At 41.9% G+C, this 15,576-nt stretch overlaps 1 protein-coding gene across 2 annotated transcripts; it reads right to left on the reverse strand.

The window, feature by feature from the left end:
- Positions 1-105: 105 nt before the first annotated feature.
- Positions 106-6,798, reverse strand: LOC112232897 (solute carrier family 66 member 3-like). Of its 2 annotated transcripts, none has more exons than XM_042325351.1 (7): positions 6,599-6,798; positions 1,905-1,987; positions 1,507-1,576; positions 1,342-1,399; positions 971-1,091; positions 744-785; positions 106-621 (listed from the first exon to the last, which is right to left on the reverse strand). In XM_042325351.1, the coding sequence occupies exons 1-7, from the start codon at positions 6,781-6,783 to the stop codon at positions 518-520; spliced, it is 663 nt and encodes a 220-aa protein (XP_042181285.1). In that variant the 5' UTR covers positions 6,784-6,798; the 3' UTR covers positions 106-517. The 2 variants fall into 2 exon arrangements, with proteins under 2 accessions (XP_042181285.1, XP_024255943.1); XM_024400175.2 differs by lacking the exon at positions 6,599-6,798 and adding an exon at positions 3,016-3,315.
- Positions 6,799-15,576: the final 8,778 nt, after the last annotated feature.

The raw sequence follows: 15,576 nt of genomic DNA on the forward strand, positions 1-15,576 counted from the left end.
TATGCACCACTGTCCTGTGTGATATCTGCATATTAGTCAAATAGTTTTATAGATATGCTGAAGAACAATTATGCTTTCTGATATTCGCTAATAACAAGGCCACTATTTCAAAGGTGGTATGGTTTATTGATTAAAATCTTTAGAAAATACATTGAAAATTACAGCTGTTTAATGTTTTATCCTGAGAAACATCTGCATCTCAACAGAAAGGATTAATACACCCAATATAGCACCCAATATATTAGCTCAACACATTTTTGAATCTTTTGTACTAACTTGACCTGTTGTCAAACGGAATGTTTGAAAGAATGGTCCCAAACATTTTAGAAAAAAGAACCCTCCTTTTGATATCAGAATGGTTGGTTTGCCAAAAGGGTTGCCACCTGTCCATTTGTCACCCACACAGTCCAGTTCTCAGCTTCATGTCTGGGTGAAATTAAACACTGAAAGAAGAGGGAGTGCAGACAAATTGTCCGGTTTTAGACATTGGAGGTAATAACTGTGTGTGACAGGAGACTTAATCCTGCTTCTTCTGTACTTCCCCAGCCCTTTTCCTGTAGTACAAGACTGTAGCTAGCACCCATGAATTCAGAAGTGCCATGACAATAAATCGCACCAGAACTGTGGACAGCGGAAGACAAAACAGAGGTGTTAGAAACACATGCTGCTGCGCAAAAATGTAATAACAGACATTTTCATTCTCCAGCCAACACTTGATAATTGCAGTGACAGGACTGACTTACCCTGCATGTCTCCAGTTGTCACACTGGTGGTGTAAATCCTTGCTGAAACAAGACAGTTAACATAAATCACAATATTACATTCCATGACTATCTTCATCGCTGTGGTTGCGAGATCACCTAGGCAGGCACTTGGTCATAGCTCCAATTTGCTGCTGTATTGCTCATACTTATATCCTTACAGATCTGTAAGGGCTATGTGTGTGTGTGGTTTAGAATGGTTCACTCACCAAAACATGTGTAAGTAGCCATACCCCAGGAGAGGGCGCTAACCTGCCCTGAGTCCTTGGACTGCCACAGGCATTGGAGCTGGGCAAATTTACTGCCAGCACTGATGAAAGTACACAGGCTCTGAGAGAGATGGAAAGGTAAGCAATTGATTTAGATAACTTGCATCATGTCAAAGGACCTTTCAATGTTACTTCATCATTGACTGGTGCTATATCTATATTGGTCTGTGGAAACAATTTCATCAATGTGACTCTAATAAGAGTCCTTTGCTAGCTGTTCTTCATAATACAATATGCTTTCTGACATTGTGGACATTGACTGTCTGAATAACCTACTGCTCTTTTCCACATCTCATCAGTCTTCTACTTACCATGGCCAGATCAATTATCCACTTCTGCACAGTGAGTAGTTGCCAGCCTACCACAAACCTGATCAAGCCATGTCAAGGATCTGCTACCAATTTCCAAAATGTTAGCATTATGTAAATCAGGAGTGTGTGTGTGTTTTGTTTTGTTGCATGAGCAGAGAAGGATACACAACTGCATAGATCAGACTCTGCTTCAGGCTGCCATTGTAATGTAGAATCAAGAGCAGGAGGATGACATCTGGGACAAATAATGGCACACAACAGGATTAAAAGAACAAGCTGTAACTCACTGTGTAATACACTTATACAGAGATCAGGTATGCAAGGCTAGTGCATTGTCACCCACTGTAGGTTTGGGGAACGAATACCCGGAGTTACAACCACAATAGATTATCTTAATTTTTTACCATTTGTGGTTAGCAACAACCCTGAAGAGATGCAAGATAAGTCGGCCGCTAACAATGTGGTTGGATTATTGTCTGGAGAGTATTGTTACCTGGGAAATAGGACTATTTCATTAAATGAATGAACAGGAACTTTCACCAAAGGGTAGAATGATGGCCCACCTTGAGCAATGAGGATGGGGTACTCCAAGTAGGTTGGGGGTGGGTAGTCATAGTACATCTGGTAGGTGACAAACACAATGAACCTAAAACAAAGAAATGTGATATTAACTTTATGGAAGATAAAGAATTACGTGTGGGAACAACAGGGAACACAAAGTGAACAAGCAAGCCGTGGATCTGCAAGGGAGCAACCTGGTTATGGAATGTTCACACCTGACCCAACCATTCGCTGTATTTAAGGGCATTTTCATACGATAATGCTTCAGGATCCAAATTAGAGAATGTTTCTTAGAACAATAACAAAGTTAGGTGTGTATCGTGATATGGTGCAATGAGCTTCGAGCCAACAGGATATGAGAGAAGTGAAAGGATGATGTGTTGCTAAACAGAGAGATTAGGGACTGCAACGTCAACAAACCATGATGAGTCATGTAAAGTAGCAAGCAGACGGTAAAATACCCATGCTGTATGCCTACCACTCCTTCCTTGCCTGAGAGCAAGTGTAATGCTGTCAGGATCCAGTGAGCTGTGGAGGATGATAACTGATATTCTTCACATTTATATATTTACTGTCTAAGATAGAAAGATAGAGCTTCTCCATGTCCATTAGAACAAGCAAACACACTGATTTTTTAAATCACAAAATAGGCAGACTGCCATCTGGGTGGATGAGGTCAAATTCCCTGGGCCATCTTTAATCTGATGCTGAACCAAATCTGATAAATACTTGCCCTGCAACAAGGATATTTAAATTCAGAGCAACACTGCAACATGGTCTGTACAGTCATCATGATTTAACGTATGGTTTGATGTAATTTTTCTGAATGTCTATTTACTTTCATCCTACATGAGTCAACCATAGAACGCAGGAAGTGTATTGCATATCATGGGTTGACTCGATACAATGTAACTTAATTTATGCATGATGTTGTCGGCTAAACTGTATCCGCAAGCGTTGCAATTATGTATTATCGTCACATATAATTCGATTTCTAGTCTACAATTAAGCCACCATGCAAACATCAATCAACAACCAAACATTCATAGAACCTAAAAAGGCAGGTATTAGGACGGAGTATAATATAACCATGCACTGCTTTGTAAAACATACCCGGTTAGCTCCAGCAGAAGACTGTTGAGGCTGACACCCGTTGTCGATTTCGCGCGCATCAAAACAAATATTTGCGGAAACTTTAGCACCATGCACACAAACAGTGTGCTAAAGTTAGCGATATGTAGTACCTTGTCTGATTCCATGATTTCACAATTAGATGAAGATCTATCGACTTTTGGCTCGTAGATCACTAACGACTACTAACTATGATAGGATCGAAGTGGCTTGCACGGAGTTTTGATTTCACTTCCGCACACATTACACCACCCCTATGTTGTTGTTTTTTTTACCCCAAGTCCCATCCGTAGTAAAACAAATGTAGAAATTGAAAGTCATTTTAATTCCGGTACCTATCATTTTAATCTATAGGAATATTGTAGACGGTGATTTTAAATCGATAGTTTGGAGAATATTTTTTTCTCTCCAATATTATTAACTTTGCGCAAAATGTTTACTAATATTTCAATCAGAATAGCCTAACTGTTTTCTAGTGTGAGGCAGAGAGGCTTGAAACGCCATTCACACAGCATCGTTCAAACAGACAATTATAATTTAATTACACTCTTTCGAAAAAGAAAAAAACTTTTATTTGTAGCCTAATGTAGGGGATTCATTCAATACATTTTAATTAGTCATTTTATTGTGTTGCAGTGGATTTCAAAGTCTACTGTACACTCAGTGTTTTATTGTGTTTTCCATTGCCATGATTCTGGTATTGGAAATATGAGCCTCATAGGATAATGTAAGCTACATACAGTAGTTTTAGTGGTGCAGTACATGTCATCTCAATTCAATTTGATGTGGAACATGTGATAGGCTTTAAGCCTTTTTATGGATTTCAGAGTGGGGAGTTGAATACAACCACACATCAATCAAACCTCTAGGATGAATTCAAAAAGAGAGGGACATCATATAAAACAGTGACAGCTTCATTTTGACCCATTTGTTTTTTGATCTGACAAATCAAAACTATTGTTACTAAGCCTTTGCAGAGAAACCCCATGTTCAAAGCCACATCACTTCAGGAAGCTCACAGTAAGATCAGTGGCATAGCTTTTTTTCTGTTTTGATTTTAAGATTATAAAACTGCCATAAATAATGCTCTGTCCCAAATTTTGATGTAAATGTACATACTATGTACTGGTGCATCAAAACACATAAACCAGTTGCCAATATTATGTTTATATTTAGTAATTGTCATTTTTTGTTGTCCCACTGTACCAACCTTAGCTAGCTAAAGTAGGACAGCATGGAGTAGATCAAATGGGACAATTTTATAGGCGTTTCCAATGGAGGAAAGAGATTCAGTTTACTTAAGGGACCCCCTGTACTTAGTTTACTCAGGATCTTGTAGTACTATATCCTGTTAATTTTTTCTTGTAGTACTGTCATTAGTACTGTTATTTGAGTGAATTCAGAAAAAGTTGAACAGTTTTGGCATTTTTGTCTTCTGTAACCTCGTCAGACAACTACATGTTAGCTAACACCTAACCCTTTAACCTAACTCCTAACCCCAACCCTAACCCCTAGCCTACTTAACGTTAGCCACCTAGCTTACGTTAGTGTTAGCCACCTAGCTAACGTTAGCCACAAGAAATAGGAATTGGTAACATATCATACGTTTTGCAAATTCGTAACATATTGTAGGAATTGCAATTCGTAACATATCATGCAAATTGTAATTTGCAACATATCATACACAATGGATGATGGAGAGCACAAATTAAAGGTGCAATAAGCAAAAATCGCTCTGCCATTTCCTGGTTGCTAAAATTCTAATTGTTTGCCTAATTTCAGTTATTGTCACAAAACAAGCATCATTGAACCATCTGTGAAATATATTTTCAATAACCAAAAATATTGTATTTTCAGCTGTTTGAAGCTGGTGTACAAAACCGAAAGTAAAAGACACAAAAATTAAATTTAAGAATGGGAAGCATAGAAATAGCAAACATAGAACAGATCTATCGCTTCTTAGACTTGCTTTCAATGAGAATGACAGATCTTTAACATTTAAAAAAAAAAAAAATCAGTTTCCAGCTACAAGAGTCTTTTACAACATTAACAATGTCTACACTGTATTTCTGATCAATTTGATGTTATTTTAATGGACAAAAATGTGCTTTTCTTTCAAAACAAGGACATTTCTAAGTGACCCCAAACGTATGAACGGTGGTGTATATCTAATAATATCCGACTGGTGTAAGACATTATTGACTTTCTGATCTAGACTCCGAAGATAGTTTTATTGTTTTCTTAAGACTTTTATAAAGCCTATGATACAGTGGAACATGAGTTTCTATTTCTTTCCCTTGAGAAATGTGGTTTTGGCTAATTATTTTGTAGTACTATTAAAACTCTTTATATGAATGGGAACAGTTCCATTCAAATTAAAGCTTGGCACTTCTCCTATATTTGATTTTAAATGAGAAATTAGGCAAGGTTTCCCAATTTCGCCTTACCTCTTCCTGCTTGCAAACCAACTTCTTACAAGTTTTGTTAAATCCAACAATATAAAAGGGATCTCTATTGCTGACAGATATTATCATAAATCAGCTTGCAGATGACACCACCCTCTTTTTACCACACAAATACCTGCTTGTTAACAAGTTCATAGAGCTCTCTTTCAGAATGATCCATAAGTATTACCCTGCGGATTATTACCTGAAGAAACTCAAAATATACATTTTTGTGTTGAGCATCCAGAAACAGTATTGCGTTTATTTTGGCATTGTCTACATGTAAAGATATTATGGAAAGATATTCATAGTTTTATTATTGTTAATATTCTTGATGACTTTTGTTTTTTAAGGGAGAATGTGCTGCTCGGTTTCCTTTACTATAATAAGAATAAAGAAAAACAATTTTACCTCGTAAATCGAATTGTGCTAATTGCAAAATGTCATTTTCATAGATGTAAATTCACACAAAAAAAACACTCTTCTGTGTTTTCTATAAGGAATTCGAGCAGTACATTAACACCATTATACATTCTTCTCATAAGAAAGCTGTTAAAACAATCAATATGTGTGTCTTTTAAGGTCTTTGTATAATCTGTAATTTGTTGTACCCCCTAGCATATGTTAACATTGTCTGTTTGTATACTCCTTGTATGTATACTGGTTTTTCTGCAAAAAAAATAAATAAATTAAATTTAAAAAATTTAAAAAATACCAATTTAAAATGAGAAAATAATTAATAAAGACATTTTAAAAAGCAGTAATTTACTTACATGGCTCCCCTAGTTGTCATAGTAACAAAGGGTATGTGTACAGTGGTGTAGGCTGATTGGTGTTGGTGCTTCCTATCACTCAGAAGTTATGTAGCACGCTAAATTGACAACAATGCATGCCATGGACATTTCCCAGTTGCTGTGAATGTTCAAAATCATAGTGTAAAAACACTTTTAAAGCATAAAAGGATAAAATGATCCAACTTTCAAAATGAGTCCTTTTTATCTAGCCACAGCAGTCAACTACCTAGCTAGGTAGCTGTTTAGCTTTAGCACATTCACTAATTTATTACTAATTTAGCACATTCACTAATTTATTTGTAAAGAATTAACAAGCTAGATCGTTACCACATCATACTATTGTCAAACTTGACAAGAGAGTAGCCGTCTTCCAATCCTTTGTAGATGAGATTCTCAGGGACTTGCACGGGCAGGGTGTGGTAGTCTATATTGATGACATCTTGATTTATTCTGCCACACGCGCCGCGCATGTTTCCCTGGTGCGCAAGGTCCTTAGGCGACTGCTGGAGCATCACCTATACGTCAAGGCTGAGAAATGTGTGTTCTCCAAACAAGCCGTTTCCTTCCTGGGTTATCGCATTTCCCGCTCAGGGGTGGTGATGGAGTGTAACCACGTTAACGCCGTGCGTAATTGGCTGACTCCGACCACGGTAAAGGAGGTGAAGCGGTTTTTAGGGTTTGCGAATTACTACCGGAGGTTTATCCGGGGTTTTGGCCAAGTAGCGGCGCCCATTACCTCACTGCTGAAGGGGGGGCCGGTGCGTCTACGGTGGTCGGCCGAGGCTGATGGAGCCTTCAACCAGTTGAAGGCGCTGTTTACTGAAGCTCCCGTGTTGGCGCATCCTGGAGTATATTCGAGCAGCGAGGAGACTGAATCCGCGTCAGGCTAGGTGGGCCATGTTCTTTACACGCTTTAGATTTACGATTTCTTACAGACCAGGTTCCCTTAACACTAAGGCCGTCTCTATGACACCGAGGACCGGTCCATCGATCCCACTCCCATCCTTCAATGGCAATGGCCCTGGTGGTATGGGAGGTGGACGCGGACATCGAGCGGGCGTTGAGGGCTGAACCTGTGCCGCTTGGTGTCCGTGATAAATTGATTCGGTGGGCTCACACACTACCTTCTTCGGGTCATCCGGGGATTGATAGGACAGTGCGGGGTCTTAGGGGGAAATACTGGTGGCCCACCTTGGCTAAGGATGTGAAGCTCTATGTCTCTTCCTGTTCGGTATGCGCTCAGAGTAAGGCTCCTAGGCATCTGCCTAGAGGGAAGTTACAACCCCTTCCGGTTCCACAACGGCCATGGTCTCATCTCTCGGTAGATTTCCTTACTGATCTTCCCCCATCTCAGGGGAACACTACCGTTCTGGTCGTTGTGGATCGGTTCTCTAAGTCCTGCCGTCTCCTCCCATTGCCTGGTCTCCCTACGGCCCTATAGACTGCTGAGGCTCTATTTACCCATGTCTTCCGGCACTACAGGGTTCCAGAGGACATCGTATCTGATCGAGGTCCCCAGTTCACGTCCCGGGTTTGGAGGGCGTTTATGGAGCGTCTGGGGTCAGCCTTACCTCTGGTTATCACCCCGAAAGTAATGGGCAGGTGGAGAGAGTAAACCCGGAAGTGGGTAGGTTTCTGAGGTCGTATTGCCAGGTTCCGGCCCTGCCCGGAAGCTGGGGCCGCAGTGTGTGGGGCCATTTAAAGTCCTGAGGAGAATAAACGAGGTGTGTTATAGATTGCAACTTCCCTCTTACTATCTCATTAACCCCTCGTTTCATGTGTCTCTCTTCAGGCCGGTGGTAGCTGGTCCTCTACAAGAAGGTGAGGTACCGGAGGGCCCTCCGCCCCCTCTGGACATCGAGGGGTCCCCGGCGTACACAGTACGAGCTATTCTGGACTCGAGATGCCGGGTGAGGGGCCTGCAGTACCTCGTGGACTGGGAGGGGTATGGTCCGGAGGAGAGGTGCTGGGTCCCGGGGAGGGACATTTTAGATTGTTCCCTTTTGAGGGATTTCCACCGCCTCCACCCGGATCGCCCCGCGCCTCGTCCTCTGGGTCGCCCTCGAGGCCGTGGTCGGCGCGCTGCGGGAGCCGCGCGTCAGGGGGGGGGGATACTGTCACGAATCCCGCCGAAGATGGTGCCTCTTCCTTTTCGGGCGGCGCTCGGTGGTCGTCGTCGCCGGCCTATTAGCTGCCATCGATTCCCTTTCCTTTTGTTTCTGTTAATTGGGTCTAATTGGGTACACCTGTTTTGAGTTAGTTTTGTTTATAGGCTATTTAAGGGCACTAGGCCCACTGGGTATTGTGTGGGCTTGTTCTCTGTTTATTTGGTGTTGGTGTATTAGTGTGATCGCTATTTTTCCGGACAGTTTTAGTCCTGTGTATTTTATGTGACAACCGGCCATGAGCGGGAGTCCCATAGGGCGGTGCACAATTGGCCCAGTGTGGTTAGGGGCTGGTTTGGCTGGGGGGCTTGACAAGGCTCATCGCGCTCTAGCGACTCCTTGTGGTGTCCTGGGCGCCTGCAGGCTGACCTTGGTCATCAGTTGAACGGTGTTTCCTCCGGCAGCTAGTTATGCGGGCGGGTGTAAATAAGCGCAGATTGGCGGGTTATGTTTCGGAGGACGCATGACTCGACTTTTGCCTCTCCAGAGCTCAATGGGGAGTTACAGCGATGAGACTAGATCGTAATTGGATATCACAAAATAGGGGTTAAAAGACAAAAAAATCAAGTATGACAATTGGTGATTTTCCACCCCTGTACTTAATTACATTTAAACTTTCACTCAAGTAGTATTTTGCTGGGTGACTTTCACTTTTACTTGAGTAATTTTCTATTAAGGTATCTTTCCTTTTAATCAAGATGACACTTAAGTGTTCGAAATTCGACTCAAGCATTCCACTGGGCAAAATCTGGTTGAATCATAGTTGTTTCCACGCCATTTCAACCAAGAAAAACTATGTGAGGACGTTGAATGAACATGGAGAACTGATTGGATTTGCAAAAAAGTAATCAACATAAGGGTATTTTGTCTTTTTTTCACCCAACTTTTAACCTAAATCCATTGACATAGTGAATTTTTTTTGTTGATTTCACGTTGAATTCAAGTCAGCTGACAACTCAACCAAATGTCAATCAAAACTAAAGTTGAACTGATGTCTGTGCCCAGTGGGATTTGTCAAGACAAACCATAGCCTACTTTTGCTTTTAGTTCGGAACACTAAAATCGAACTCTGTAATTAATCAATTCAGTGAACTTGAGTTTACCATAATTGCAATGTTATATTCAGACCTGGATAGGTGGCCTGACTGGTCTCGCACCACGGAGATGGATATTTACACAGACACTAATTGATGAAATGCGTTTATGCATAATCTATTTGACTCATCCTGGCATAAACCCTGGCTGGGTCTCAGTCCAAAATCAGCATTTGCCATGAATCTGACTACATTACCCATAATGCTCATTGACTGAACATCATGGAATCATGGATACCTTTCCTGTGAGTACTCAAGCGGTGATTCCCCTGAGGTACAATATGATAAGAACTGGAGACTGGGTCCAAGATGTCCGACCGTTGTTTTCAAGGTAATCTATTTATGTTCGCATACACTGATTAATTTCCGGTTGCATCGGGTTTATATGGACCAACATCACATGCGCACTAGCACTCAGTGCTGCACATAGGCAGCAGCGCTAGCAGCTATTACATCATTGCGTCATCCAAAAACATGTCAGACATTGGGTGAATATAAAATCTTAATATTTTCGGGTGTGTGATGGAGAAAATCGGCCTCAGCGATGATTATTTGAATAATTAAATGAATGTTTTGTGCATAAAAGTGTTGACTAAAGATTATTTTTTAAATTTATTTTTAATTTTTACCCCTTTTTCTCCCCAAATTCGTGGTATCCAATTGTTGTAGTAGCTACTATCTTGTCTCATCGCTACAACTCCCGTACTGGCTCGGGAGAGACGAAGGTTGAAAGTCATGCGTCCTCCGATACACAACCCAACCAGCCGTACTGCTTCTTAACACAGCCGCACCAATGTGTCGGAGGGTACACCGTGCACCTGGCAACCTTGGTTGGCGCGCACTGCGCCCGGCCCGCCACAGGAGTCGCTGGTGCGCGATGAGACAAGGATTTCCCTACCGGCCAAGCCCTCCCTAACCCGGACGACGCTAGGCCAATTGTGCGTCGCCCACGGACCTCCCGGTCGCAGCCGGTTGCGACAGAGCCTGGGCGCGAACCCAGGGACTCTGATGGCACAGCTGGCGCTGCAGTACAGCGCCACCCGGGAGGCCCCACTAAAGATTCTTATTTGGAATTTTCTAATCTGACTTCTCTATGTGGCCGTCTATGGAAATTGTCTTTCTGGGCCTGGAAGTCAGTTAAAATGCAGTACTGAAGCAAAACTGTAGGAGCAGTCCAAACCGTGCTTCCAGACCTGAACTCTCAGCCAGAGGCACCAGATTATTGATTGGTGAGAAAGTGAGAAAGAATTCTAAAGATGGTCAAATGGGCATTAAGCCTCTCTTCATCTAAATCTGTTGAGCCACCTGATTTACTCTAGGCCGGAGATTCAGGTCCTGCTGAACAATTTAAAGCAGGTGATGACCCACATGCAGGGGCAGCTGAACAACATGCAGGGGCAGTTTATTGAGTTGCAGACCGCTATCTCCAGGCAGTGTCAGATGAGTCCACAAAGTATGTTCTACTGCAGGGGTGTCAAACTCAAATACCCAGTGGGCCAAAATGTAAAACCTGAACAAAGTCACGGGCCAACATTGAACAAATTAACCTTTTAATATGGACCCAAACAAGTTTTGCTTTAACATTGAATATGGAACAAGCATCGCTTATTACCATACAATATATAATTTAATAGTGGAGACATGCAAAATCGAATTTCAAATGAAAAAACACATCAATGGCATTCATTTATTAAATAAATAAAATTTAAATAAAAATTGTATGCCTCTTTTCTATTTGCAGCCTTCTGATTTAAATACCAAAATAAACTTTTTCCACTGGCTAATAATTTTACAAATAAAATGATAATAAATCAATCAACCATTCAAACCCATGCCTTGTAGCAAGAAAAAGTGCATAAAGAAAACGTTAATTATTGCACACTGGTCTAATCTGATGTGCCCAAGCCAGATACCTGGCATCTCTTCTTGGATGCTAGTTCATCAATGTCTGGGCTCAAGCTCTGAGCTGAAGAAATCCTCAGTATCGAGCGAAGATGTTCATCAGTCAGACGTCTCCTGTGAGTTGTTTTGGTCATCTTCATCGAGGAGAAAAGTTGCTCGCATAGATAAGTGCTGCCGAACATGGAGAGCATCTGAGCAGCTTGGGTGCGGAGCTGAGGCATTGTGTCAGGGATGAACCGTGGAAACTGTGCGGCGCCCACAGCATCATACTTTGACTTCAGCGTGTCGTTGCACTGGAGTTCAATCAGCTCCATTTGGATGTTGGTTGGTGCATTTTCCACATCAACTGCGAAGGGATTACTAAGCAGTTCAAACTTGCATTTCTGGGCATCGAAGTCGGCAAATCGCCGGCTAAACTCAGCGGCGAGAACACTGAGTTTTTCAGCAAACTGTGCGCATGGGAACACGGCGGTAGAGATCTGCGCTTTTATGGATTGGCAGCAGGGAAAATGGCAAGGGTTTCCTTGCAGCATCTGATTCTCCCACAGGCACAGTTTAGTTTTGAAGGCCCTCACTGCAGCGTACATGTCTGTGATGATGCGCCCCTGAAGCTGCAGGTTCAGCGCATCGAGATGGCTCGAGATGTCACAGAGAAAGGCCAGCTCACACAGGAACTTTTGCTCCCGGAGCTCTGCTGTATCCTTCCCTTTGGTTTCCAGGAATTGACATATTTCCTCACGCAGCTCGAAACATCTGTTCAGTACTTTTCCTCTGCTTAGCCATCTCACCTCTGTGTGATACGGCACGTCTGCGTATTCCGAACCACACTCCTCCAGAAAAGATTTAAACTGGCGGTGATTTAGACCTTTGGCTCTTATAAAGTTAACTACCTGTGTTACTGTGGTCATAACATGTTCCATCTTTAGGGCTTTGGCACACAGTGCTTCCTGATGTATGATGCAGTGGTAAACAGTTAGCTCACCTGCACAGTTCTCTTCCCGCATCTTCTCCCGAACCATGCCCACCAGTCCACTCTTTTTACCGCACATCGCTGGCGCACCATCTGTCGTTAATCCAACGAGTTTATCCCACGGCAGCTTTATTTCAGTTACACATTTGGAAACCTCCTCAAAGATTTCCTTTCCTGTGGTTGTGCCATGCATTGATTTGAATCCTAATAGCTCCTCCGTAACACACAGATTTGAGTCCACTCCACGGATGAAGACTGACAGCTGAGCAGTATCAGATGCGTCGCAGCTCTCATCCACAGCGAGGGAGAACGCAACAAAATCTTTTCCCTTTTCCATCAGCTGGTCATACAGATTGGTGGCAAGATCACATGTGCGATCAGCTACTCTGTTCCTGCTCAGGCTCACGTTTGAAAATGCTTGTTTTTTTCTCTGGGCATACGAGGTCACAAACCTTCATCATGCACTTTATCATGAACTCTCCCTCATTAAAGGGCCGGGCTGATTTTGCGATCTCTGCTGCCACTATATAACTAGCCTTTACAGCAGCCTCGCTTTGTGATGTGGCTTTTTTAAACATATTCTGTTGTGAAACCAAACTTCTTTTCATCTCCTCTACTTTCTGGCTCCTTTGAGTCATGTCCAGGTCCTTGTATTTGTCATGGTGTTTCGTTTCATAGTGTCGTCTAATGCTGTACTCCTTACTTACAGCCACGTTGACTCCACAAACAAGACAAACAGGTTTGTCTTTTACATATGTAAACAGATATTCTGCCTCCCACTTGTCCAGAAAGCTCCTGTTTTCTGCCTTTCTTTTCGCCATTTTTGGGAAGGGTTAGCTCACTGACAGTTGTAGCGTCTATGTTGCTATGACTACTGTCACAGAGGAGAGAGCGTTTCTGGGTCCTGTCCTGATTGGCGCACGAAAACAGCAGAGCATTATGGGATTCGTAGTATTAGTGGTGAATGCGCTGTATAATACCGGCGGGCCAGCTCTAGTAGTAATTTGGTATTGTCTCGCGGGCCAAATATAATTACCCCGCGGGCCAAATTTGGCCCACGGGCCAGAGTTTGACACCCATGTTCTACTGTATCTGAAGATGGCTGCTCAAGATAGTTCATCACGTTCACATAGCTTTGATGTGTTCATCATTTACAAGCCCATTGATAATTCAGTTCATCATCTGTTGTGTAGCTCCAGGTATGCCTCAATCCCAAATGAATGTGGAAAATAGCATCATCTAATTTCATTACAAATATTGCCTATACATTATTTCGAGGTTGAGGCATATGGCTGGTTGATCTACACAACATATGGCAAATGACAATGACTCACTATGATAACTTCTGTGGTCAACTTCTGAGGCGAAAGTATTCACTATGAAAAGACAGCTTTTTTTATGTATCGTTGAATAGGCTATGCTTCATTTAGTGCACGCAATAATATACATAGTACAATACACTGTATTTCTTTATTTAGAAATATAACAGAAATGTTACAAAAATGACATACTTTTCTGAGCAACATAGAGTCTATAATAAATCTCTTGGCAATTTGGAAACTATTCACTGGTGAAACACATTTATCAGTTAGAATTGATTTATTGAAGAAATTAATAAAAGTTGTGCTCCTACTGTCAAGCAAGGATCCAAAGAATATGAGTAAAACCTCAATTCAAGGAACATAGCCATCTGATATGCACTTTTTAGGAAGGTGTGACTGATACTATATTGGGAAAGTCTTACGTCCTGCTGATGCTAGCAAGGCTGCCTATCTGTACCCTGCTTGCACTTACCATAGCTTCTAGTTAAGAGCCAATCCATTCCCAACAGCTCCCTGCCCAGAACCAAACATTTGGTTGGTGGTATTGGAGAGATGGTCAGAGAACACTGGCACATAGGTTGGGAAAGGGCTCTCTGCCCTGAGGTTACCTTGTGAGGACAAGTGGGCACAAAGTGCTAGGGTCACATCATGAAATAACGCAGCATTGATATCAATAAGAGATTGTGTTAAAATAAAACAGTTGACTATTTAACAGATAACAAATTGGCTAATAATTTACCAGCTGATGATCATAGTTCTTGAGAATACTCAAATTCTTCTGCCTGTGGATCAAAACACAATGATGTTTGTCTAGGCCTACTCATAAAATGCAGTTGTAGCACGAGTAGCAAATAGCTTTGTCTGCGACTTTGCATGCTTGTGTTTCATTCCTGAAGAATAAATATAAATGGGCAGTATCATGAATAGAAATTAAATGCCCATTAAACAACAGTGAAGTGGTATGGTTATATAAGACAGAAGGTTATTAAGGCAAAAATGGAAGGACTGTGTATAACACAAACAGGTAGCAACCCAAAGATTGTGTGTTTAAATCTCATCACGGACAACTTTAGCATTTTAGCTAATTAGCAACTACTTACTACTTTTGAGCTACTTTACAACTACTTAACATGCTAGCTAACTCTTCCCCTAACCTTACCCCAACTTGAACCCAAACCTTAACCCCTATTCTAACTAATGTTAGCCACCTAGCTAACATTAGCGTTATCCGCCAAACCAGCTAGTTAACATTAGCCACAAGAAATATCCAACATATTACAAATTCGTAACATATTGTATGAATTGCAATTCGTAACTTATCATATGGATTGTAATTCGTAACATACAATACATGACCTAAAGTATGTGGACAACCGCTTGTCGAACATCTCATTCCACAATTATGGGCATTAATATAGAGTTGATTCCCCCTTTGCTGCTATAACAGCCTCCACTCTTCTGGGAATGCAGTCCATTAGAGTGTTGGAACATTGCTGCGTGGACTTCCTTCCATTCAGCCACAAGAGCATTAGCGAGGTCGGGCACGGATGTTGGGCGATAGGCCTGGCTTTCCAATTCATCCCAAAGGTGTTCGATGGGGTTGAGGTCAGGGCTCTGTGCAGGCCAGTCAAGTTCTTCCAAACCGAACTCGACAAACCATCTCTGTATGGACATCGCTTTGTGCACGGGGGCATTGTCATGCTAAAACAGGAAAGGGCCTTCCTCAAACTGTTGCCACAAAGTTGGAAGCACATAATTATCTAGAATATCATTGTATGCTGTAGCTTTAAGATTTCCTTCATTGGAACTATGGGACTTAGCCAAAACCATGAAAAACAGCCCCAGACCATTA

This window comes from Oncorhynchus tshawytscha, linkage group LG08 (assembly GCF_018296145.1).
Source record: "Oncorhynchus tshawytscha isolate Ot180627B linkage group LG08, Otsh_v2.0, whole genome shotgun sequence".
Lineage (NCBI taxonomy): Eukaryota > Metazoa > Chordata > Actinopteri > Salmoniformes > Salmonidae > Oncorhynchus > Oncorhynchus tshawytscha.